The sequence below is a fragment of the Gobius niger genome (genome assembly GCF_951799975.1).
Source record: "Gobius niger genome assembly, chromosome: 3".
Classification (NCBI taxonomy): Eukaryota; Metazoa; Chordata; class Actinopteri; order Gobiiformes; family Gobiidae; genus Gobius; species Gobius niger.
In genome coordinates, this window is record NC_136854.1 from 23803937 (window position 1) to 23828797 (window position 24861).

The 24861-nt window shown below is 40.3% G+C and overlaps 4 protein-coding genes and 1 long non-coding RNA gene across 6 annotated transcripts; 1 reads left to right on the forward strand and 4 right to left on the reverse strand.

Annotated features, from left to right (window-relative positions):
* Positions 1–689: 689 nt before the first annotated feature.
* tspan34a (tetraspanin 34a) lies at positions 690–4644 on the reverse strand. The gene is made up of 8 exons (XM_079553043.1): positions 4620–4644; positions 3661–3741; positions 3305–3520; positions 2963–3037; positions 2773–2883; positions 2550–2684; positions 2346–2438; positions 690–1113 (listed from the first exon to the last, which is right to left on the reverse strand). The coding sequence occupies exons 2-8, from the start codon at positions 3715–3717 to the stop codon at positions 1057–1059; spliced, it is 744 nt and encodes a 247-aa protein (XP_079409169.1). The 5' UTR covers positions 3718–3741; positions 4620–4644; the 3' UTR covers positions 690–1056.
* Positions 4645–6327: 1683 nt separating this feature from the next.
* On the reverse strand, positions 6328–12687 carry LOC306960536 (ras-related protein Rab-3D-like). The gene is made up of 5 exons (XM_079552969.1): positions 12567–12687; positions 10815–11051; positions 7605–7723; positions 7090–7214; positions 6328–6998 (listed from the first exon to the last, which is right to left on the reverse strand). The coding sequence occupies exons 2-5, from the start codon at positions 11049–11051 to the stop codon at positions 6814–6816; spliced, it is 666 nt and encodes a 221-aa protein (XP_079409095.1). The 5' UTR covers positions 12567–12687; the 3' UTR covers positions 6328–6813.
* Positions 12688–13424: 737 nt separating this feature from the next.
* Positions 13425–15187, reverse strand: pld6 (phospholipase D family, member 6; the record flags this gene model as incomplete). The annotated part of the gene is made up of 3 exons (XM_079553660.1): positions 15093–15187; positions 14758–14987; positions 13425–13678 (listed from the first exon to the last, which is right to left on the reverse strand). Exons 1-3 carry the CDS (start codon positions 15098–15100, stop codon positions 13425–13427), a joined length of 492 nt encoding a protein of 163 aa, XP_079409786.1. The 5' UTR covers positions 15101–15187.
* A 475-nt stretch (positions 15188–15662) lies between these two features.
* LOC306961172 (transcription elongation factor 1 homolog) lies at positions 15663–17383 on the forward strand. Its single transcript, XM_079553796.1, has 4 exons — positions 15663–15750; positions 16046–16180; positions 16265–16335; positions 16442–17383. Exons 2-4 carry the CDS (start codon positions 16065–16067, stop codon positions 16504–16506), a joined length of 252 nt encoding a protein of 83 aa, XP_079409922.1. The 5' UTR covers positions 15663–15750; positions 16046–16064; the 3' UTR covers positions 16507–17383.
* A 928-nt stretch (positions 17384–18311) lies between these two features.
* On the reverse strand, positions 18312–24168 carry LOC306961331. Of its 2 annotated transcripts, XR_013792752.1 has the most exons (4): positions 23854–24168; positions 23616–23694; positions 21566–21680; positions 18312–20432 (listed from the first exon to the last, which is right to left on the reverse strand). It is a non-coding gene; the product is annotated as an uncharacterized lncRNA (long non-coding RNA). The 2 variants fall into 2 exon arrangements; XR_013792753.1 differs by lacking the exon at positions 23616–23694 and having other exon boundaries at positions 23854–24166.
* Between the last annotated feature and the right edge of the window lie 693 nt (positions 24169–24861).

Consider the following 24861-nt stretch of genomic DNA (forward strand, 5'->3'; position numbering starts at 1 on the left):
GATATATTGTTAATACAGTGCCCACAGGAAAATCTGGTAATCTGTTTTTATCGTCACAGTTACCTACAAAAAACAAATTCCATACGAATAAACAAAATTCCATAAACATACTGAATAATCCAAACTCATATATTTGAGAAAAAAAGAAAGACTTTTTTGACCCACAATTACTGGCACCATTTAATACTTTCTGTTGCTTCCATTGGTCAAGACAACACTGCACCACAATGAACAAAAGAGTTATTTCAACACTGCATTTACAGCAACATTTGTAGTTTTATTTTTACATCTTTTATTTTTATATGTACAAGTTAAAATTACAAATCTAATTTAAAAAATGTTAAGTATGTCAGCTCAAATTGATAATAATTATAGTTGGACAGAGTTAATATACCACTTAACCTGATAAAGGTCAAGGTCTTTTATTTCTATTATATGATTCAAATAATTTCCAATTGCATCACTTAATGATTATAACTCTTTATCAACGGTCTTGGCAATCACAAATGGAAATTCAGTCAATTATTAATTAGGAAAGTAATACATACATGTGTTCACTGCTCGTAAGTTTTTCATTTTTTATCATTTCAACAATTTTTATACAAAAATGTTAATGTCTCTTAAAAGTACATTATGTAACTTTTTAATGCAAAAAAAGAGAATAAGTTCATATTCATATTGGTGCCTATCTGAACTTTTATTGACCCTGTGGTGGTGCATGGGCCTTTACTTTCCATCAATGTGGCCTCTAGGATCCATTGTTTCCAGGTTTCTGGTAGGTTTCCTGAATGGAATAAATGCATTACTATAGAGATGGTTCCAGCAGCAGTGGAAACCAACGCTTAAAAACATCTGATCCTGCACCGCCCATACAGCCACTGGGTCAACTTTTGTTTCTTTCATAAAAAGTTACATAATGAACCTTTTAATATTGCATTACTGTGATTGATTGACATGCTTCATTACAAACACAGTGTTTCAGCATGTCTCATCACATTTAGACAAACATAAATAAAATGTACAGATGAGAATGATACAAAAAGTGTGACTTAGAGACTACGCCTTTCGACCGATGTCTTTATACAGAATCATCGAGACCACCATAGCTGCAATCTGGAAAAACAAATACAGGTGTCAGTCTATAGTTTATTATTGAAAATACTGTCATAGTTTCCCTCATTAAAACTATCAGTGTCACTAAAAAGGTGAAGAAATACCTTGACAAAGTAATAATTTGTACTTGAGTCAGAGCTTGAAGCGGCTTTACGTCATTCATTACTCATACTTGGTGAAGGTAAGCTTCTTCAGATACTTTGGAGTGGCAGCCACATTTCTGGCACAGTGACTGGACAGCACTGGCTCACTACTACTACTACTACTACTACTACTACTACTGCTGCTGCTGCTGCTGCTGCTGCTGCTGCTGCTACTACTACTGCTACTGCTACTGCTACTACTACTACTACTACTACTGCTGCTACTGCTACTGCTACTGCTACTACTACTACTACTGCTACTGCTACTATTACTTCTACTACTAATACTACTACTACTACTACTGCTGCTGCTGCTGCTACTGCTACTACTACTGCTACTACTACTGCTACTACTACTACTACTGCTGCTACTGCTACTGCTACTGCTACTATTACTTCTACTACTACTACTACTACTACTACTACTGCTGCTGCTGCTGCTGCTGCTGCTACTGCTACTACTACTACTGCTACAACTACTACTACTACTACTACTACTACTACTGCTGCTGCTGCTGCTGCTGCTGCTGCTACTACTACTACTGCTACTGCTACTACTACTGCTGCTACTGCTACTACTACTACTGCTACTACTACTACTACTACTACTACTACTACTACTACTACTGCTGCTGCTACTACTACTGCTACTGCTACTGCTACTACTACAACTACTACTGCTGCTACTGCTACTGCTACTGCTACTATTACTTCTACTACTACTACTACTACTACTGCTGCTGCTACTATTACTTCTACTACTACTACTACTACTACTGCTACTGCTACTGCTACTACTACTGCTACTGCTACTATTACTTCTACTGCTGCTGCTACTACTGCTACTACTACTACTACTACTACTACTGCTACTACTACTACTACTACTGCTGCTGCTGTTGCTGCTGCTACTGCTACTACTACTGCTACTATTACTTCTACTGCTGCTACTACTACTACTACTACTACTACTACTACTACTACTACTACTACTGATAAATGAAATAATCAACATACACAACAAAAATGTATTTTTTTCTTTCTTTTTTACAGCCCTTTCATATCTTAATCTTAAGAGTGTATCTGTACCTCTAGAGCAGCGATCCCCAGGGCTACGCCGGCAACGATTACAGAATTATCCTCAATGAACTCCACCAGTTTATAAAAACACCCAGGGATTTCCTGAAGAAATAAAACAAAACAACAAAAAAACAGAAAAACAAACAAATTAGGGTTGCTTCATTGTCATTGGGTCAACATGATGTAAATAACAGTGCTTTAAATGGCACATACCGAGTTTGTTGCTGCTCCAAGAGAGCACACCTCGCTTGTAGGATTTTCGCAGCATGTGGGTGGATAGGCACTTGAATTACTGACAAATGGTGAATCTTCAAAATCAGTATAGTTCATAAAGCCACAGCATTTAAACTGAAGAGAAAGAGAGAACATGTTATAATGAATTTTATTTTGTTGGAAAATCGCATTAAAAAATAAATAAATCAAATAGGTGCCTTACCTGCTCCATGGTGGTATCCCAGAGCTCAGTGACTTGGCTGTCTTCTTTACCATAGTTTTCAGAAAGGTCCTTTCTCACTTCCTCCTCCAGACCTCGAAGCAGGGTAACAGCCTGAGAGCACACATTGTATTGTGAATGAATCTAAATCTGGAGGCATTTTTTTCAACTTGACCATATTGAAGTCACTTACCAGATCTGGAAAGACGAACAGGACTATAGCTCCTGCCACCTCAATGATGAAGATAATCAGCACAATACTAAAGAACTGCATAGAGACAAAAAAAAATATTACACTTAACAAACTCAAAGCATAGAAATTCGTGATCACAGAGCATCTTTCTCCATTTCTCCATGAAACAAAACAAGAAGTTACAACAGTCCTTTTGAAACGTTTTGTTACAATACACAACCAAATGTCAAGACAATTATTCAAATGTTTGGCCAGAGACAACTCCATTTGTGGTTGCCTGCCATATCTTATGTCATACGATCAGACGACCTGCCGCACTCTGTGGAGGCGAGCGTTCCTCACCGTGAGCAGCATGCAGCGGCTCTCCTTCACAGCTCCACAGCAGCCCAGGAAGCCAATGACCAGCAGCACCGCTCCCACACCAATGAGCACATAACTGACATTAGCCAGCTGGTCCAAACCGGCAGGAGCGCCTTCTATGCTCCCCACGAAGGCCATCAGAGAACCACTGTCCACTTTCACCCATATCCCCAGAGCCAGGACGGCGGCACCGGCCAACTGCACCACACCATAGAAACAGTCATAAGTTTGGTGTTTTCAGACATAGTGGACATACTTAGGAATAAAATCAGGTTCTAACACATATTCTTTGAGAAGATAAATCACATACTAGAATATAAAAATGACAATGTACTTACAAAGATGACGCCGTTGAAAATGAACATCATAGTCTTGAGTAAGCCCGTGCAACACATTTTGGCTTAATATATGTTTGATTCCTGGAAAACAAGCAAAAATGATTACTGAATATGAAAAATGCAAGAACCTGTTGTAGAGAGAATGACTTCAGTGTCTGTGGTGGCTTTACAGACGCACTAACATAGGTCAGATGGGCTTTGCTTAAGTTACACATTAACAGGAAGGACTGAGGAGAGAAGAGGGCCTCCACTTCTCTGTTTTGGCAGGTTTGACTCTGACGTCAGCCAGGGTTTCGGCTGAACGGTACATTTTCTTACTTTTATGAAAATTTGCTCATTTAACACTGATAAAATGTTTTACAATATTTGGAAGTTACAGCCTAAATGAAAAAACACTGGCCACTGAAGATAAATGTCGACCTTTGTTATCCAGTAGGTTATCAACCAGTAGCTGGGAAAGACCATAAACATGTGATGGCAGTATCAGGAATTGAGCTCAGTTTGATGGACTGTAATAATTTCCTTATCTTATACTTACTCAACACGTGATTGTTACTGTTTCCAGCAGTCGATGAAAATTTAGCAATGACCCCAAGCAGTGGGCTATTTCAAAATATATTACACAGAAATGAACTTCCTCCTAAATGAAGAGAAAAACTGAAATGTTTTAAACTAATATAACTACTTCTTCAACACATACACTACTGTTCCTCTTTCTTATGGCTAAGTGAGAGATTTTAGATTCTTCTAGTATCCCACCAGATGCCCTTCCGGATGCAATTTAATCAGTTCTTTTGAGTTTGGTACAATTTATGGCTTGGGATTCTAGCTCCACATCAGCCCACTCATTGTACTTAAAAGGAAATTGTCTGGAACCTGGAGTCAGATTGATCAAGCTCAGGATTAAATAGTTGCCTGTACATTATGGTTGTGAAATAGAGCCAAAGAAGAGTGTTTACCTGCTCTGAAGGTTGTTCACTGTGGTGACTGGAGGAGTGTGACTCTGCCTGTTTCAGCAAGCCCCTTTATCTGTTCACGAGTTTCACACACCGCTATGGTCAGGGGGAGTTCAACACGTCACTGACACCAGGGCCAAAACTTCCTGGTTCAAAGTCCTCTGTAAAAACATTATAAATTCCATAATAAAGTTTACAAGAAGCGCATTGTCTACTGGTTCAGTAGTTAATGATTTGTTCCAATACAGGAAAACTTGAGACAGTGAATTACTTTATGATGTGCAGTATCTTCATTTATTTTTAGAACGGAAAAAAGTGACAGCAGCATGACATGACATTCAATTATGCTTTCACAAACTCAGAGAAAATCATTTAGCACAGTACAGGAGAAACTCGGAAAATTAGAAGATTCATTTCTGTTGTTCAACTGTGAAACTAATTTATGATATAGACTCATTACATGCAAAGTGAGATATGTATAGACTTTATTTGTTAAATCATTTGTTTTGATTATTATGGCTCAGCTTGTAAAAACCTCAAATTAAAAATCTCATTAGAATATCTTGAAAATGGACTGTAAGCCATAATCATCAAAATTAGCAAATAAAGGCTTGACATATCTCACTTTGCGTCTAATGAGTCTATAACATACATTAGTTTCACATTTTAAGTTGAATTACAGGAATAAATGAACTTTTTGCTATATCCTTATATATTGTTGCTATATCCTTAAAAACAGGTTTAGAAAGGTTTGACACATCCATATACCAGTTTTACATTTAGGCCAGACAGTTAAGGTTATTCATCGAGGAAACTCCTGACAACTGAGTTGAGTTAATCTTTATCTTAGTTTATATCTGCAGCATTCCCTCAAATAAACTGAAGCCTTTTTCCTTCGCTCATTTATCAATGTGTCAACAGGAAATAGAGGACGGCAAAATATCATTACCAGAGGTAGGCAGAAGTATAAAGTAGTGGCCCAAATATTTACTCAAGAGTAAAAAGAGTACCTGGGGAAAGTTTTGCTTGAGTACTGGGAGTACTGAGTTACTGATTTATGTTTCAGCTGTGACATAAATTATGCAGAACAAAACATGGAATAATGTGAAAATTGTAATAATTTCAAAGAAAATCCCATAAAACATTTAAAAAGAAATCATTTTGAAGAATTAAGGAAACAAATCACATCTATTTTACGCGTCAAAATGAAGATTTGTCACTTAAAGGTTTACTAGAAGTAAAATGTACTGTACCTGAAATGTACAGTTACTTCTAAAAGTTACTTAAGTACATGTGCGTGAGTAAATGTAACGGCGTACTGCCCACCTCTGTTTACATATCTAGTTAATATACATGCATTACTTTTTATACAGAATATAACATTGCATTATAGATGTTAGTCTGTATGTATTAATCCCCAGTATTCGCCAGCGCTCAAGAGCATCATCAAAGTCCATATTTTAACAATAAATTAAATATACAGCTGGTTGGTAATTCAATTAATTTTCTAGATCAATATTATAATAATTAACATTATTTGATATGATCATTTTTAACAACGCAAGCCTAGAAAAGGAGAGTAGATTGTGATAAGAGCTGTTGTTCTCATAATTTCAGACGGTGGAACAATCCAACTATTAATCCACTAAAAGTGACGCTACACGGGTGCAAAAAAAACAACAAAAAACACATACAATAATATTTAGTCGAACTCATTTAATTTTTTGCCGTTTTTTGGAGCTCTGTACACAGAAGTGACGCTCATTTCACAGTGATGCAGTCATAACAAAAAACCACTAGAGGGAGCCACGTCACAACAAAAGCCATGTAGGAGCTTGGGAGCTACGCTCGCGATCAGGCCCCACACAGAAGAAACAACCAGAGGAGGGTGGACATTTGCTATTTCTTTTTCAGTTTGATTTATAGAGTCTTTTTCTTTTTCTAATACATTTTAAAATGTTAGTTATATGGATGATGAATGTAGTTATTAATAATTATGACAAAACTCTTCAGGGAGTGTATTAAGCTTCTCCCCACCTCGGCATACAACACAAACATAAGGCACAGCAAGTTCATTCTTTGGTACTTCAGTGTAACAGTCGCGTGTACAGTGATGCATATATATATACAAAAACATTCACACTATTTTGGCAATTTATGTTGAACAGACACAGTCCTTCTGTCCCACCGAGAATGGTCAACATGCACAGCCCCCCTTAGTGCCCTCATTCAGGATGAGTCCAGCAGAAGTGTTACTCGTGGACTGACCGGCATCTCCATTAACGCTGTCATTCATCTTCTCACAAATGACATCTACAAGACTGTCAAAGACCTGCTTCACGTTGATGTTGTCTTTGGCGCTTGCCTCAAAGAACAGGAAGCCTACAGGAGCAAAAACATAAAGGGGAAAAGAGCGCGCTTGTTAATGATTAAGCAGGAAAGTTGAACGTCGTCAAAGTCATAAAAGACTGACCTAGCTCCGAGGCCAGTCTCCGCGCGTCCATTACAGGAACCTGTCTGTCCTCCTCCAAGTCCAGCTTGTTGCCCACCAGCACCACCTGCGCGTTGTCCCACGAGTAGGTCCTGATCTGGGTCGCCCTGAAGACACAGAGGGGATCTTTATTTGAGGCTAAAACAGGTTTCAAGGGTAAACATGCCACAAAAATATAACATTAAAACTGGAAGTGACTGTTTTTCTGTGCAGGCTCTCAGTCACCCAGGCATTTTATTAATAGCACATGTTAAAAACTGTCATCATGACTATTTTATTATTGTAAAAATAGTCTTGCATTGTTAAACTTGCTTTAATTGCGCTGTCATTTCTGTAATAATTCGTACATAAAAACCCTGTGTGACGGAAACAGTTTGTATTGGCTTTGTTGAATTTTATTAGCCGTGCTCTGCCGTCCAGAACATAATAAAACCACATACGCAGCATCATTGCGGCCAGTGCATGAAGACATTGTGTCATCGGGTGTTTCCACTCACCAGTCCTGCACAGCGCAGAATGAGTCCTGGCTGGTGATGTCATACATGAGCAGGAAGCCCATAGCTCCTCTGTAATAGGCTGTGGTTATCGTGCGGTAGCGCTCCTGCCCGGCAGTGTCCTGTAAAACATTACTCAAACATAAGCTACAGTGCAAAAAAGAAAAAGAAAAAATATGACAAGCAACTGACGGCAACCATTGAGATTAGGCATTAACCATTTATACAGCCGGCCTACCAGTAACTGTTATATCAGTTCAAAATAAAGGTGACTGCTCTTTTTTATTACTCTGAAAAAATATAGCTTAAATGCTGACTCTGAATGTCCCATAATGTCACAAACCTTAAAAGGATGATATGCGGATTTTCCAAGACGGATGCCAATTTGCAAACTCCAGAAAAAAATAAAATATGATATTTTAGGGCCCGTTTGAATAATTCTAAGCAGCTGCAAAATAATACGATATGTGACAATATTAATTAGTGTCACTCTTATGCATCAGAAAAATACAATAAGGGAAAATAACATTAGTGCGGGACAAACAAGTTCAAAACGCAAATGGCCTTTTAAATGCCCTTATTTTGTGGATTTAATATTGATACGAATTGTTGTTTTGTCTTGAAAGATTTTTAGGTATCCATTACAGACATAAAGCATTCTAAACTCATCATTGAGTAATTTATTTTGAGGCCAATAGATGATAGGTAGCCTAAAAAATGCAGATACTTTAAAAAGGTGCATTATGCAACTTTCACCTTTCAGTGACCCAGTGGCTGAATGGGAGGCTAGCTTGGCGCCTCTAGGTTACGCTACAGGAACAATTTTATTTCAGGTTTTTTCGGGTTCTGATTTCTGGATGGAATGTATACGTAACCATGGTGACAGTTCCATTGGCAGCGAAAACCTACCAGAGACCTAAAAAAAACTATTTATACTGGAGTGTTCTACCGGCCACCAGGATAGGCGCCATGTTAACCACCCATACAGTCACTGAAAGGTCAAATACACATTAAACCTTTATTTCCCATAATGCACCATTAAATCCATACCTCGTAGAATTTAACCCAATAAATAAATTGAAAAATACAAGCATTTGATTTATGACAGATATTTTCATAATTGAAAAATACCTCATAATTGTACAAACAAACATGAGCTTTTACTGTGAGCAGCTCACCTCTCCTAAGACATGGCTGTAACTTTACCAGGAGTGGGTACATCTTCAGCTTGTTTCTATGGAGATGTGACTAAAGTCAGCAGAATTTGAGATTTAAACAGGTTAAATTCTCATCTAATCCATTCTTTATTACCCACTACAGAAATTAGCTGGTCATTTGGAACATGTTTTGTATTGATGTCCAAAATGTTACGCAGTGTACCTTTAAAGAACGGTGTACATTGCTAGTTGTGTCGCAATACGTTTGGCAATATTAGGAAAATAATCTGCAATACAATCACCATACTCCACAAATTTGTGCATAAAATGTATATGCATTTGTAAATTTACAACTTTAAATCACAATTGAGCCTAAAATGTTCTAAAAATTCTTTTAAATGGAGTGAATCATTATTATTATGATTTATGGCAGCCTCCGTAATGCTGGCTGCCATACACTAGAATACCACGATTGGAATTCATGGAAGATATTGGCCTAATTAAGGGTATGAAGAGGCCTATATTATTGATTGAAAAGCTTTAAGTGAAAACTACAAGTAATAGTTCTGACAGAAGTAGTACGAGTACATATGGACATGGCAACATCCTCTGCATCAGGCAAACACAGAGAGACCACAGTGTGAAGAATACATTAGCTGGAGAGATGTACGAGTTTAATCTGGGCACAGTGCTCCGGGTCCTCCTATCCTTCCCCTCGCATTTCGTAATAGATCTGTCGTGAGCGTCAGTCTGCGCAGTAAGCACATTTCGCTCAGCAGCTGAAAGGCCATGCATCTTTCATGAACGCTGCCGTCTGGGGACCATGTGAAACATCAACTGTCATTAACCATAGAGAGAAATGAGTTTACGCTACGTCCTCGACAGGCAGCGTAGTGCAAGAGGGCAAACTGCGGAGAGCCAGGAGGAACAAGCAGTGCTGTGTAATCATGATTTAACAAAGTGCTTTGAAATACGGAGCCTGTGGGAGATGCAAAGGGAAATACCTGTCTTGTGCAAATGAGGCGTTTAGGAGGTAAGGACTAGGCCCAAGTCCACAGGGGAGTATATTTGTGAGTAATACTGTATGCATGTGTTGTTGCTATTAGTTAACATTGCACTTGCGGCTGGACGATATGGCAAAAAAAGTGTCACTTTTTTCATGATATTGATCAATCTAGGTTTAATTTGATTAGATTTTTTCAGAATGATGATAAATACATGAAGCTGATTCATAAACTTAGACATACCTTTGTTATGTGCAAACCTCAGGTCAAACAAAAACATGTGCTCTCCTCCAGTATAATTTAACACACAAAAATATTCCATCGCCTCGTCCAAACTCTAAAAATAGGTGCAGTTTCTGCCAAAGAAATATTATAAAACCTCACTATAGTAAAGTCCCATGATGATTATTGAGATTTTTTCCCTACTAAAAATGTTTTGATGATGTAGCCTCTTCAAGATACTATGAGCCTGAGCAGGGATTACAAAAAAAGGCAAAGACACTTGAGGCATGAACATGAATTTTAAAATTATTATTATTATTATTATCATTAATATAACAGGCCAGGCCGCTTGGGTTTGTTTGTGGCAAGTCCTTCCTGTCTATTTTTTTTTGCCAGCTAACGGTCTCAGTTTCCAGTAACAACAATTAAAGCCAATATAAAATTTCAGTTTTGGAAAGATTTTTGAGGAGAAAGAAACATTTTGATAGTCACAATTATCACACCTTGAATTATAACACATCAGGTAAAATCCTTACAACTGAAATAAAAGTTTTATACTGCATGTGTTCCCGTGCTACCGGAGACTAAATGAAATGTGTAAGGAGGTTGCCTGGTACATAAACCAGCCTCTGTGCCAACTTCCGAACTCTTACACTGAGCAAACATCCTTCTCTGAGTCATAGGCCTGCGTCACCACTCCTTTGTCCTATTGTAGAATGAAGATGATGTTCTCTTGCTAAAAGCTTACAAACATCAAGTGGCTCTCATTGAACTCTTGAGTAGGCCTGTCATTTACCCTGTCTCAAGTACATTGTTTTCCTTTGTCTTACCCAGATCTGTAGCTTGACCCTCTTGTCTTTTCGGTAGATGGTCTTGACTTTGAAGTCAATACCCACGGTGCTGACAAAGGCAGAGGTAAAAGAGTTGTCTGCAAATCGGAAGAGGAAGGAGGTTTTGCCCACGCTACTGTTACCGATGATCAACAGTTTGAACATGTAGTCAAAATTTTGATCTGCGGCATCTCTCTGCTCCTGGCTTTGTTGTCCAGGCTCTTGGGCTGAAGCCATCTGCGGAGACAAAGAAGAAAAGGAGCAAAATTAAAAGAAAAGCTTTTCAAAGTAGAAATGTTTATGTGATTTCGTCCAGTCACTGTGAAAAAACAAAAATCAGATCATCTTTTAAAACATTGCAAGTAAAGGCTAAGTGGGTAAATGCAATCATCGACCATTTGCATTGTCGTGGTCAGTGCATTGTCGGAGAGATTTTATGACAGACTATGACAGACAAAAAATAAGCTTCACTTGTGAATGGCATGCTACTTTCTGTACACAAACAGAAATGTGTTCTTATACTGACCCCTTGTGGCTAGACGAGTGCCTTGAGTGTGTTGAAAATGTAAACAGCTAATGGTGCTTTTATGTTGAAGGCTAATATGAGTCTTAAAATTGCGTTTCCTTGATTGGTGGGGATAATAAATAATAAAAGCCCTAATGGTTTTGATATGACAGGGGAGGAAAACATGATAATCACTTAATCACATTAATAAAAATGCTGTCTTTATAAAAACACCTCATAATTGAAAGAGGAATGAAAACTGCCATATTATGGAAACATTTTCTGAGTAAATGAAAAATCACAGTAAATAGATGTGTATTCAATTGCAATACGACAAATAAACATAAAATAAATAACCAAATAACCAAAGATGTGCTATTCTAACACACACACAAGCAGATATTATTTGTTTTGTTTTTTCCTATGGCCACCGAACCCCGCATCTTTAAACTTTTATTTGATGAGTATGACTCGCAGTCAGGCCATTGGGCCCTCGATGGTGCGTTAGTGCATTTGTCACCGGCTCCAAACTTATGGGTTGTTGTTGCTGAGCGTTACGTGAGGCGCACGGATCGTTCCATAAATCCATCCGTCTGACCTTTCATCCACTGACAGACTACAGATTAAACCGACACACACAATCTCACTTACATTACCATTAATCTTCCCTTACTGAGTCTAAACCTCCCTCCCTTCTATCTTACACATGCGCTCACACTCAGCCCTGTCATCATCCATCCACACAGTGCCTTTCCTCCTCCGTCCCGCTGCATCATAAGCAGGATGAAACGTTCATTCATCCTTGTAGACCTTGTACCATCTCGGCGGCCCTCCCCCCTCCCCACCTCGTAGCGGGGCTGACAGAAGCCAACTCTTCGCTGATTGCTCGGAGCTCCCGGGAGACCACCTCAGCATTACCGCTCACGGAACCGCAGTCTATCAGGGTGGTTTGCACGTTGTTGCGGAGAGAAAGCGCTCAGCGAAACACCACAAAGTGCGCATGCGTTTGTTCAAGTGCCCAAGTGGATGTGATACAAAGTTAATTGCGCAAAATAAGCATGACTTTCTCTTTTAATCTGACATTTCATACGTGCCCTGCGCTCAAATTCAGGTGCGAAAAAGGAAAGAGGCACTGTTGGGTGCCGCGAATTCACTTTTGAAAACTGATAAAGATGCAGAAACTTGGTGCCATATGGTTGTTGCCGACAAAAACAAATTGAAGTAGGATATATTGCAAAAAAAAATACCTTGATATACGTGCTGTCGTGGGTTCCTCCCACGTCGTAGTCACACACTTGAGGCTGCGCTTGGACGGACTCTGCACCCGGATCTCCTCACTCCGCATATGTTAAATATCAGTCCATCCACTGCAACAGGCTAAAGGGAGAAACAATGGGAGGTGCTTCCGCCAGGGGCTTCACAATAATACAACACAACTTAAAGCGTACCTTTATCATAACCGAGAAAGTGCCATGGTTATCCAATCAGGGAATACGGTACCAGCTATTCTTATTTTATGTTCAGGCACATCTGCAGCTCTAACTGGGTTAAATGTTGTGTTGGGTCTAGCAGTTAAAGACAAGTGATGCTTACACCCAAACCCATGATAAGTTTGCAAATAAATTTACACAAATACCCATGTGCTAACTGCTAAAAAACGAATGAGATCAAATGATTTTCAGATGAATTAAAGTGAATCACAGTGAAAACAAGTTTAGAACAGATGACAGCTTTAAGACTTAGTAAAACTGCTACAAACCATCAACATGAATCATATTATGAGCTGACGCATAAAATGCAAACATCAGATTGTTACCGTGCTGGTATCAAGCAAACACAAAATCGCCAGTTGTATTTCTAATAATCTGCTCCCAAAGAAGACCACACACTTATTACAAATTACACATTCAGGACGCAATTTTATACAGGCTACATGTTTCTGTTCTGAAATCTTGAAACATTAAACACCAAAATGAAAACATAATAAAATAATTAAAACACAGAACAGTTTCAATTAAAAAAATCTTCATATGCCCAGGCCATTTTTAAAGGAGGGATTTTCAGAACTATATCAGAAACACTGTATTTTAAACCAGTCATGGCCTCTAGTGCGTTTTAACTGAGTTGAGGTTTTTGTTGAGGGGATTTCTTGCAGGGTCATTGCGCTCCCATAGCCGATGAAACTCCTGGATGAAGGGCCTCACCAGGTCAGGCTCCATGGTGATGATAAGGTTCTCCATGTTTCCCTGCACTGCTGTCAGTGTCCAGTTGAGGGAGCCAGTGATGAGAATGTTGCTGTCCACCACAGCAAACTTATGATGCATGTACACAGACCCCACATCACAGCGCACACAGATGCCTACAGAGCACATAGGTGGGAAGTGAAGAAACTGCAGAAAAGTGCCATGCATTTCATTAATGCAAAAGTAAATATTCTGAATAAATGTTTATTTTCTAGAAAATGAACTAGGGCAGAAATCAATCGTATCAATAGTCGATCACCTGCGTTGCCAAACAGATCCTCTCATATCGCTCCTATTTGGTCTGTCGACAATTGCAAGCAGGTCACTTTTATAAAAAGTAGTTTTTTTCCGGCCATACATAATGATGAACATGCTCCAAGTTTAAGTTTACTGATGTTATAATGAAGCTTCAGAGCAACCACAACATTGAGTTAGAACTCCACTGTATTATTATGATACAAAACAAATGCTGTATAATTTCACAAGCGCTCCCATCCCCCATTGTGTCTTTCGAGAAAATCTTGGTGATCAGGGTTTAGGTGTAACAGTCCAATATTAACATCTGCTTCCAAACCAAATATTGCTGGTTTCAAGATTTTAGGGAATTCATTTTGTGCCATTTACTGTGTGGGGCTAGTGAGCAGTGTATGGGTCTAGTACGCATTTCACTGTGCTCTAGCATCCTGGAAAAATGCCAGGCTAAATGTGGACCATATTTGGAGAAAACAAATATGTTTTGCGTTCGACTACTTACAGCTACTTGAGACTAAAAGCTTCTCTGGAAGATCATTTTTGATTGAGAAGAATTCCTCTAAAGTGATATGCTGATGTTTGCATAGTGGAGACAGAGAAACACTTTGCCTGATTAAATCAGCGGTGCCAATTTTGTACTTACTTAATTCTTTGTTAAAATTGTTCACAAGAAGCAATTTCTTAAAGAGACTGGAACAGTGTGAGTGCACCGTGTTGCCTGCTGTTTTTCCTCTCATTTACCATAGGGCGCTGATGACAACTTCTACCATGTTGGAACTGCAAATTATTATTTATTAACTACGTAATATTAATAGAACTAGTCCAAACATTTATAGCTGTATACAAAGCTTTTTGAATTTCTACACTGGGCACAAACATTATTCCGCCGCACAGGGAAAGTTGGATTTTGCTTGTGACTATAGGGGAAACACATTATCCTCACCTGCTTTGCGGAGGGGCCCAATCTGGGAGCCTGAGATAGCAGTGTAGTCCTTGTCACTGAGCACACGGATGATCACTCCTCTTCTGTGCAGCGCGAGTACAGCCCTGCACAGGTCCATGTTGGAAAAGGCAAAAACACACAGATCCAAAGATGATGAGGCGGACAGGATGTGGCGGATGAGACGGGAGAAGGATGTCTCAACACCATGAGGCAATGCGCAGTAACAGGGACTGTGAACACACAAGACACGAACACAGGAGAAAAGAAGGCAGTGTTTGCATGCACATTGAACTTGCATCGTCAGCAAATCTACTAGAATGTCATGTTTCACCCACTAAGGCATTGAAGGGCTGAAAAGGTGTTCCACACAAGCCAGCTCAGAGGGGAAAAAAAGCACGTCATTGAGTATTTTTCTTGCTCTGTATTTACGATAAAGTATTCCAAGCAACTCAGTGACAGAGATGGCAAGGAGACCGTATCCAATCGCCTTCACAGTCCACATAATTTGCCTGTGTAGGGAAAAACACACAGATTTAAAGTTTATATGCATTTTTATAAGAGTCTGGGCAAACATATGTGACTGTAGATGAATGAACGCTGTGGTACTTTACTGTGAAAAGTTATTTTAATTCGTTAAACTATCACAAGCCATCCACAAGAAAAGTGGATGCGCAACTGATAAGCATCATCATCAGAATATCTGTTTTTAACCGACTTCAAAACACGCCAACATAATTCACGAAAACGTAAATCTAACAAACAGATTTATAAAACAATAAAATGCGAGTTTAATCCATTGATCTATAGTTTCATCTCAAAACAAACCTGCTGAGTTTCTGTCGCCACCACGCGGTATGGGTCGTCGTGATTGACGGGTCAGCTAACCAATCACAGGCCGAGATCTGAGTAAACTCTTCCAATCACGTGACGCCGGTGCCGGGATCTAAGATTTGGGATTTCCTCTTGTTACTAACTCGTGTCCTACAACGAAAGGTAAATAGTGGGCTCATGAAGCTTTTGTTCAGTGTAATAGTCATCTGAAAGTATGTTAAACTTCCCACGTGCCTTACTCTCAGACTGTGTGGAAATAGTATTAAACTCGTTTGACACAACACATATGCTAACATTAGCTTGCTACGAGCCCATATGGCGGCGTGTTGTTTACGGCGGCCACAAGTTATTGAAGCTGTGTCCACTTGTACTGTCTCCGGCCTGCTGCGTGCTTGTGGCCTGGCCTACTTATACTGTGGTTGATAACTTCTTTTTAAACTTGTTCCCTCTCTCTCAGACTAGATCCTGTGTCTGCCATGGGACGTCGAAAGTCCAAAAGAAATCCCCCTCCAAAGAAGAAATTGACTGGCGATTTAGAGTCCCAGTTTACCTGCCCTTTCTGCAACCACGAGAAGTCATGTGATGTGAAGATGTAATAACAAGATTTGCTCTTTTTTGACACACACCTCATTCAGTTAACTTAATGTTGAATGTCACTATTTGTTCTTCGTAACAGGGAGCGGAGCAGGAATACTGGCATAATCTCCTGCTCTGTTTGTCTGGAGGAGTTTCAAACCCCCATTACATGTATCCTTGTGTGCAGATTTAACTACACATTTGACAAAACTTCAGTCTGTCTTACATTTATGTTTTCATGCTCCAAACTGTGTCGCCCTTAACATATCCCTCACAGATCTATCAGAGGCTGTTGATGTGTATAGTGACTGGATAGATGCCTGTGAAGCTGCAAATCAGTAGCCCTTGTGGAACTACCTTCAACAGATGGGCTATTGTGTGTAATGTGACCAAGACTGTATTGATCACAGCACCTGATTGTTACATAATGTATTTTTATATGGCTTTATGAACTGGCCACTGTGATTTTGCTTTTGCCAATTTAGATGGGAAATAGATTGGGTGTTTTTGGTGCATCCTGGGAAACTCTTTGAAACTTTTAATTTGAACGTTTTCAATGCTATGTTTAAGATGTTATTTAGAGTTTTAGTTTCCTTAGTTTTTAGTTTTCACAGTGTGCTTAAATAAAGGAAATGATTAATCAAAGTTACTCAAATACTTCTGCTGTACAGTAGAAACCTGTTAGTTAACAGAGTTTTATGTTTGTGCTCATTCACATCTGAATCTCAGGACACAGTGGTCTGAACATGTACAAATAGAAATGGCTGCTTAGAGCAGGGGTTCCCAAACTTTTCAGGCCACGACCTCCAAAATGACTCAACCAACAACTCAAGGACTCACTGCTGTAAAATGGAATTAGCATTCATTATAATTCAAGGTGCAAAACACTTAAAATAGGGCTAATGATGTTTGTTAGGATACGGTATTTTGATATTTGGCTTAATTTCGCTAAAAGATGCTGTTTTCAATCAAATTCAATGTCAGAAATGTAGAAACTCTCAAAATCATCTTGCGACTCCTCACTTCAGTATGGGGCACTGATCCCCACTTTGGGAACCACTGGCACAGAGTAAGCCAGTTTTTACCTCATAATGTACACATTTAGAAATGCATCTAATTGATGCATCTGTGAAATAGGTATATATTAATTGTATAAACATGTATAATACGCAAACTTTAAAGTTGTAACTTAAAAATTATGAAAGCAATAAAATCTTTCAGCCAGTGTTAGCTGTGCTGTTCTTACTTCACAGATCTGCAAATAATAAGGTAAAGGGGTGTATAATATATATTTTTTTAAATCATGTATATACTGTGTAATGTGAAAGTGTAGGCACTCCAGATCAAAATTTCTAATGTGAATGGTTGTAGATGACCCCCCCCCCTCCCCCCCCCCCAGGTTTTAACACTTGACATTTTCAACATAAAAATGTAAAAAAGGCCGGGCAAGGCTTGGGCACCCTGCAGTGTCTCGAAGACCCCAAACATGGCACGTATCACTGCTTTAAATGCTTTTTAAAGTGTCTTTCAATGCTTATTTGAGGGATTGTAACCCTTTCCTCCGAACACAAGTCTTCCAGAACTAAGAGAATTCTGGACTGTATGTCACACACTGCTCTTTGGAGGTTTATCCATAGATCTTCAATGATGTTTAGGTCAGGAGACTGTGAAGATCACAACAAAACCTTCTGACTGCACCTCTTGATGTAATCCATCGTAGATTTTAAGCTTTGTTTACGATCATTACCCATTTGTAGAAGCCATTTGCTTTGTAACGCCAGCTTTTTCACAGATGGTCTTACGTTGTTCTTCAGGATATGAAGGAAATGTATTCAATCCATTCTTCGACCTAAAATTGTTCCCTGTGCCACTGGCTGTAATACAAAACCCAGGGATGATGGATCCATCCCAAGGATTAACAGTTGGACATAAATTCTGTGCGCCTTCTTCTCACACCCCACTGTACATCTTGCATTCATGTAATAAAGAATATAAACCAGAGTTACATGCTAAGTCTATTCTAAACAACATTTCACTGTATAGGTCAACACCAAAATTTGACGTAAATTAGATTTCTACAAAGAGAGTTAGTACCACAAACAACCAATTGGTGATTTATTATAGTTTCTGTAATTTATCAGTTTGTCTTATTCAAATACCTCTGTACAGTAAGTACAGCGCACTGATCTAGCCTCCCTTGGCATCTATGACATGACACATTTTCCAGAAGTCCAGTATCCATTGCTCCCCGCTGTGAGCCCAGGATGTAGCAGAGCACAAATGAAAGCAGACACAGTGTAGCGGGCTGTGCAATAGCCGAGCTGAGTGATAATAGATGAGATGTGGAGTGCCTGTCTGAGCTCTCCACCCAGGAAGAGTGTATGCGCGTACTGCACTGTGCATTGTGTTTGATGATGGACCCCAGCTGGAGAGGTATTGACAACGCCTTATGAAACATGCTGGAGGATGATTACAATGGAGAATGATTATCACTGAGTCTCCTCTGTCTCCGAGCCCCCTCCCAGCTCCAGCCCTTCTTCTGTTCCTCGTTGTGTCTTTTTTCTCTTCCATTCAGCACGCGAGGTCAAGTGTCACTCTGTCTTCGTTGTCAAGGCTGCCAATCACCCACACAGCGAGTGCGAGGCAACTGTTGCCAGGGAAACCGAGCGATTCGGTTGCTAGGCACCTGGAGCTGTGCTCACAATAGTCATTTTGTTGCTTAGAAGCGCACACTCACAGACAAATACACACAAAACGCCAAAATGGCTTTGGCCATTCAACAAGTACACCCTACAATGACACGATATTAAAGTAAATTACAATTATGTGCTGCCCTAATGAATTTGCTTACACAGCACGAAGAAGTCATGGAAAAGTAAATTATAAGAGCATAATTTATCATGCGCAAGTTTGCAAAACACATGCAAATATATTGCTGAATTTGCACTGAAATGTTGATTTTCTCATTTATAATACTGAGCAATGATGTTAATGTACTGAACATTTAAACCATCTTTTGCTAGAGCTCTGGTTCCTGATTAATCAGCATCCCTGACATTTAAGAATTGTAAAGACCCACCCCATTACTGATCAATAAAAGGCATAAACATCCATCATTCTGTCTAAAAATAGTGACTCAAAAAATCAATCAGTCCCTTATTCCCCACAGACTTGGACCCAGTGAACCGTGGCAGCATGTTACATCGAGCACTTGTATCTAAAGTGTGCAGTTAAAGATCATCAGTGCAACATTTGCCTGTTGGCATGCGGATAGTGTGAACTCTGTGCAGTTTATGCACTCACTTATACTGTGTGTTTACGAGACTGCATGACAGCCAGTCAGCTGAGCCGGCTGCTGAAATGTCAGACCATGGGTGTGAGACTTGACATGTCCTCATGTGTTATTGTCTCCTGTTGCTGCTACAGGACATCTACACACTTTTAGCCTGAACTGAAGAGTCAAAAATAGAAGCGGAGCAGTACTTAGAAACATAGTGGTACATTGATACATTGACAAGACATAAATGGCCAGTATTATATCCAAAGTTAAAAATCTGTTCAATGAGAGGAAAAAAGTCTAGTATGCGAAGGGCCATGAAAGACACTCATCAAGTAAAAAGATTATAAGCTCTTGTCTGCACAAGTGAGTGACAAGGCTATGCAATCAGAAAGGCTTTGACTTAATGTCTGACTGAAGATCTTGTTGTTAAGCTCCCTGAACTAATGCCCAGACTATGGCTTGGGACCCCAATTTACTTATTTCTCCTCCTGGTTCTCCAGCTGGAAACCCCAGCACCTGCACAAATCCATTTCCAGCCAAGGTGCAAAAAGTGACACGCTTGATAAACCTTGTGCAATAAAACCTTTTCAATCGCTGGGTTTTATTTCACCAAGAATGTTCTGACAAAACCTTCCCGAGTTAACTCCATAACAATCATATACATGTCGTTAAGTAAAAAGCAAAGTCTTTCCAGTGTGGGTGTATGATTAGATATCATGTCAGTCTAGGTCAGTGGACAATGCTACCACTCAACTACGCGTATTCTCAAGCAATAACATCCACATCTGTATTATCAACCCAAGAATACCCGTGGTCGAGACTGGAGCAGAAAGGCCCACCTCCTCCTAGTCCTGCTCATCCTCTTCTTTGCTCGGCAGCTCATTCTCTCCTTTTCAGCAAATATCCTTTCAGCTCTGTGCTCTCCCAACAATATTGCTGTGCGCTGGAAGGAGGAGGTCTGTGCGGACATTTCCCTTAAGAACAGCACCTAGAGGAGGAACAACGAGAGAAGGAGAGAGAGATAGAGGAGAGAAAAGAAACTCATGTTTATCCTTGAATCACAAAGCAGCTGAATTGCTTCCACACACGTTTCACACATGCGTGGCAGTCCCATCAAGGAACACATTGTCAGACTAATTGCCTTATTGTAAGTGTTAGAGAACGCCGCGTACACCCACATGGGCAGCTTGCTGTGCATCCTTACCTGAACTGAGTCGAGTAAACATATCATGCTGCCAACAGCCCAGTCCCTTTGCTCTCAGCGGTATCAAGTAAGCGTTTAGCCATGAGTGCCGAGGGAGAGGCCCCGCTCACCAATTATCAAAAAGGTGTCAGCGTGTGTTACAAGCGCTCCAAGGGGAGAGAGTGATTACCAAACAGATGTTCAGCCTTCACCTACGTCCACCCCCTCCCTCCTCGTCTCCTACTTCCTATTCAACATGATCTTTTTTTTTTCTTTTTTTTAAATTCTCACTATCTTTGTCTCCTCGACTATCCTTCAGCACTCTCTCTGGCTGAAAGACTCCCCGGTATGGGGCCCCCCTTCCTTGCTTCCTCCTCCTCCTCCCCCTCAGTACACACAGTCTTCTTTCTGTCTTCCTCGGTCCATCCCACGGAGAATAAGCCTTGGCTTTTCCCTATCCGCACTTGCCAATTAGAGACACAGTAGTTGTCAATCAGCAGCGAAGCAGGAGAGAACACGGACAGTTATTGGGAAGAAAAAGAGGTGTTAAGGAAACCAATAAGCGGGGTTAGGATACAGGAAGAGGATCAGCACCATAGACAGCTCCCTTTGGACAACCCCTAGTTCTTATGTTCCTCCTATTAACCTTTCCACTCTAATTATGGCGCTCACTCTAGTCGCCTTAGTCTCTGCCTCCCCTTCGCTCTGTGTTTAACCTTCCCCCCTCTCTTGTTTATCTAGCCAAATGTTCTTATCCATCAAATCCACGCACCGTGAGACCCAGTGCTCACACGAGGACTGCCCCCTTCATCCACCTCACTCACACCTGCACTTCCTAACCCCATGCTGTCATTGTTAAAGCTCAAAAAAAAAAGGGAGGAAATATATATACAGGCCAAGCACAGAAGATTCTCCTGACACTGTGTCTTGCTCATTACCTATATGCTTCCTTCTAGTAGTCCCTCATCTCGCCTCCAGTCCTCAACTGTCCGTGTCTGGGGCTGTGTTGATGATAGCAACTCAAGTGGACGTGTCTTCTGTTCTCACCAAGAGCTGTGAAAAGATGTACGTAGGTGTCAGCGATCTGGGGTAAAAATACATGCTCCTATTGGTGTCTACAGAAGACAGTGGACTCGTGTTCGCTTTGTGTCACCAAAATGTCTCTGTCTAATTTGAAGGAATGTTTCTTATGGTACTTATGGTGGATGAAGATACAGTATAAAGGTGGGATTGTCTCTCTCCCCAGTCCCGATACGAAGGATAAGGGCATTGGTCAATATTGATCAACAAATAGATATAACTTTTACAGATATGGTTTATGAGCAAGATAGAGCTCTAAAATATACAGCTAAAACAAAAAAATCTTCTATTGTTCTCCAAACATCAAACCAGGAGCTTTTACTGCTGCAGGAGGCTTTAGACCTGACCATTAAGAAAAACCATGACAGTAATTGAGATTGACCAAAGTTGAGATAGCGATTTCAATTAAAATTCAGTGGCAGGAACAGCATGTGACTCAGAGAAACATGGAAACTTGTAGGTTATTTATGAGGTCCATCTCGTTTATGTTCATAATCATTAGTAAAGTCTATAATGTACTCATTTCTGTAAATTATTTGTTCTCATATGTATCGCCCAGTCCTGAGAGCGATGGGTGGGGTAGTGAGTGAGGTTTCAGCAATTTAGGCCATCAGCTTGTTTTTCTATTCCTACTTTTTAAAATGCACAAAACGTTTGCCCACAGCTTTTGGATTTGTTCTGTAGACCTTTATATTTGTGTTTTGGCACAGCGCTTTGTGGATGTTAATAAGAACACAAAAATAAAACGTAAGACTCTCACAATTATTCAAATCCTATAGTCCTCGTTGAGTACATGATCAGAATATGGACAAGTTACAGCTGTTCTGAAGTTACAAACAACAAACCATTATTCCTCATGGAGGCACAGCAAATCACCTGCCTCCAAAAAGAATGACTTGCATTTGAGCTTTGAGGCGGGATGCCGTTCCAGACGCAAATATACTATGGGTTTGGGATTGTGAGTGCACTACATTCATTTTGCTCAGTCATGTTGCAAATGAATGTGTGTCAGCATCACTGTATCCTTGACATTTGCGCCTATATTTATACCCCAGACATCCCAATGAGGGTTAAAGACATCTGGTTTGCATTTATAAGAAAATCAATTTCCTGAATAGACTTGATTGAAGGCAAACTGGCTCCATCTGGGAGGCCTAATGAAAGAAAATTGGTCTGGGTTTCATATTTATGTCTGGTATCAACAGGCTTATCAACCTTTTTAATGCACCTGACCAGGGAGAGTAGACAAAAAGAAAAAAAAAAAATCACAAGTGGCTGCGCCTGAGGCAAAGACAAGACAGAGCAGAGCTGGAGACAGACAGACAGAAGCTGCTGCCTGCACATTACTGCCTAATTGCTTGGAACTAAAAGGCGCTGTTATGAGCATGTTTATGTTTAAGCCTGCAGTACCAAATATCTTCCATCAGTGTCACCTGTTGCAAAGAACAACTTAGTAATACCAAGCTAATGCAGCAGGCCAAGATGAGAATCCTCCCAATGGCTTGAACTTTGAAACTATAATGCATGGTCTTCTTTTGGCCACCCTCTTAGGCCTCGGTGCACAGTCTACTTTGCCCTAGCCCAGTAGACAGCTTTCACCAGTGTAAAACACATAAGCAGCACCTGTCCCCTACGTGACAGGCCTGGGTATAAGCTTTCTTTGTTTGTAAATACATCCGCTGCTCCCAGTGACAGGGCCAGTTCAGAAAGGCCAGTGTGGGTTGAATCTTTAACCCTTTCCATGCAATGTATAGTGTGGCATTTCTCTCTCTCTCTCTCTTTCATTTTTTTTGACACAATACAAAGGATTCGCGCGTGCTGACATGCTGTGAGTGAAACGTGAAGCTTGCCTGCAGGTGCACTTCTCAAGTCATTTGGAGCCACCTGAGAGTGATGCTGGGGACCAACCTGTTTAAACTACAGGCAGCCGTGCGGAGGTCTCGCAGCATGCAGAGTCATGAACGCGCTCGGATGGTAAACTCTCACACTAAGAGGAGATTAACAAATTTATAAACACCGCAACAGTCGGGTAAAGTAAGGCAAGCGACGGCATGGCGGCTCTCCAAACGTGATTGCCGCTTTTCTCGGTTAAAAGACCTAAAAAAAAAAAAAGGTAAAAAAAAAAGGGGAGAGATGTTGAACTCACCGTTGCGCCTGTTGTAAAATGCTGTCCAGTGGAGATGCTACACACTGCTCCAGTGTTAGAAGAGACTGCCGTACAGGGAAACGCCCCCCTCCCCGCGATCCCTTTCTCTCCCGCGTTTCTCCTGCCGCTCGCGGGGAATCACAGAACCACTCCTTGTTTTTTCCTTTAGGTCCGAGGGAAGGATGAAGCGATGCAGCAGCAGCAGCAGCAGCAGCAGCAACTGGGCAGCAACCTCTCACCTCTCCCCCTCTGCCTCTCTCCTGCTCGTCGCTTGAGAGCGTGCCCCACGGTGCTGTTGTTATCAAGCTGCGGTTGGCGGACCAGTGTCCAGCCAGGAACCACGTCAGGTTGTGGGATATTTATGATAACAACCTATTAACGTGCCCTATGTTTTAATGACTGACTAAAAACTAGTATTTCGAAATTAAATGAATAGATAGGCCTACTACGCTGTGCTTGATATGAATAAGCCCTGAGAGAATACAACCAAAGAAAGATTACTATTGGAACCACATTTTAAAATCAATTCTTATTATCCTTTTTATTGGCCTGCATGTGGAAATGTGTAAGATATGGAATGTTGTTCAGCAGAGCATAGCATTATCATTTTACAAAAAGGAAAACATGCCACCCATATGACTCACCACTACTCATATGTGTAAATGTATCAAATATAACTGACTATTTCAGTTTGATGCCCCATAAAAACCTGTGCACCGCTCTAATTTTTTCATTAAATATGTATGTTTTTGTGCTCCATAAAAGTGAATGGAGAGCTGGTGTTGCCATGGTGTTTGTGTCCGTCATGACTGCTGTAGTATAATTACAGTGAGAGAAAGTATACATCAGGCATTACATATTTATTGGATGGTCCCAGTGAGGGTCTTTTGTGCACCCCGCCTTCTCTCTGCTACACCTTCATAATGGGGATGGACAGGACTATAAAGCTCAGTTGCACGGTAACGAATCGCCACAGCCTCCCCTCGGTCTTGGCCTTACAAGACTTTA

Bases quoted from the DNA above. Each gene is read 5' to 3' on its own strand.
- tspan34a (XM_079553043.1), bottom strand. From the start codon at position 3,717: ATGTGTTGCACGGGCTTACTCAAGACTATGATGTTCATTTTCAACGGC. The intron at 3,038-3,304 runs GTGAGGAACGCT...GTCTCTATGCAG, and splicing joins GCCGCTGCATGCTGCTCACG to TTCTTTAGTATTGTGCTGAT. The intron at 2,439-2,549 runs GTATGTGCCATT...TTATTTCTTCAG, and splicing joins TTGGAGCAGCAACAAACTCG to GAAATCCCTGGGTGTTTTTA.
- LOC306961172 (XM_079553796.1), top strand. From the start codon at position 16,065: ATGGGACGTCGAAAGTCCAAAAGAAATCCCCCTCCAAAGAAGAAATTG. The intron at 16,181-16,264 runs GTAATAACAAGA...TCTTCGTAACAG, and splicing joins AAGTCATGTGATGTGAAGAT to GGAGCGGAGCAGGAATACTG. The intron at 16,336-16,441 runs GTATCCTTGTGT...TATCCCTCACAG, and splicing joins GTTTCAAACCCCCATTACAT to ATCTATCAGAGGCTGTTGAT.
- LOC306960536 (XM_079552969.1), bottom strand. From the start codon at position 11,051: ATGGCTTCAGCCCAAGAGCCTGGACAACAAAGCCAGGAGCAGAGAGAT. The intron at 7,724-10,814 runs GTAAGACAAAGG...AATGTTTTACAG, and splicing joins GGGTCAAGCTACAGATCTGG to GACACTGCCGGGCAGGAGCG. The intron at 7,215-7,604 runs GTGAGTGGAAAC...CTGTGTCTTCAG, and splicing joins TTCTGCGCTGTGCAGGACTG to GGCGACCCAGATCAGGACCT.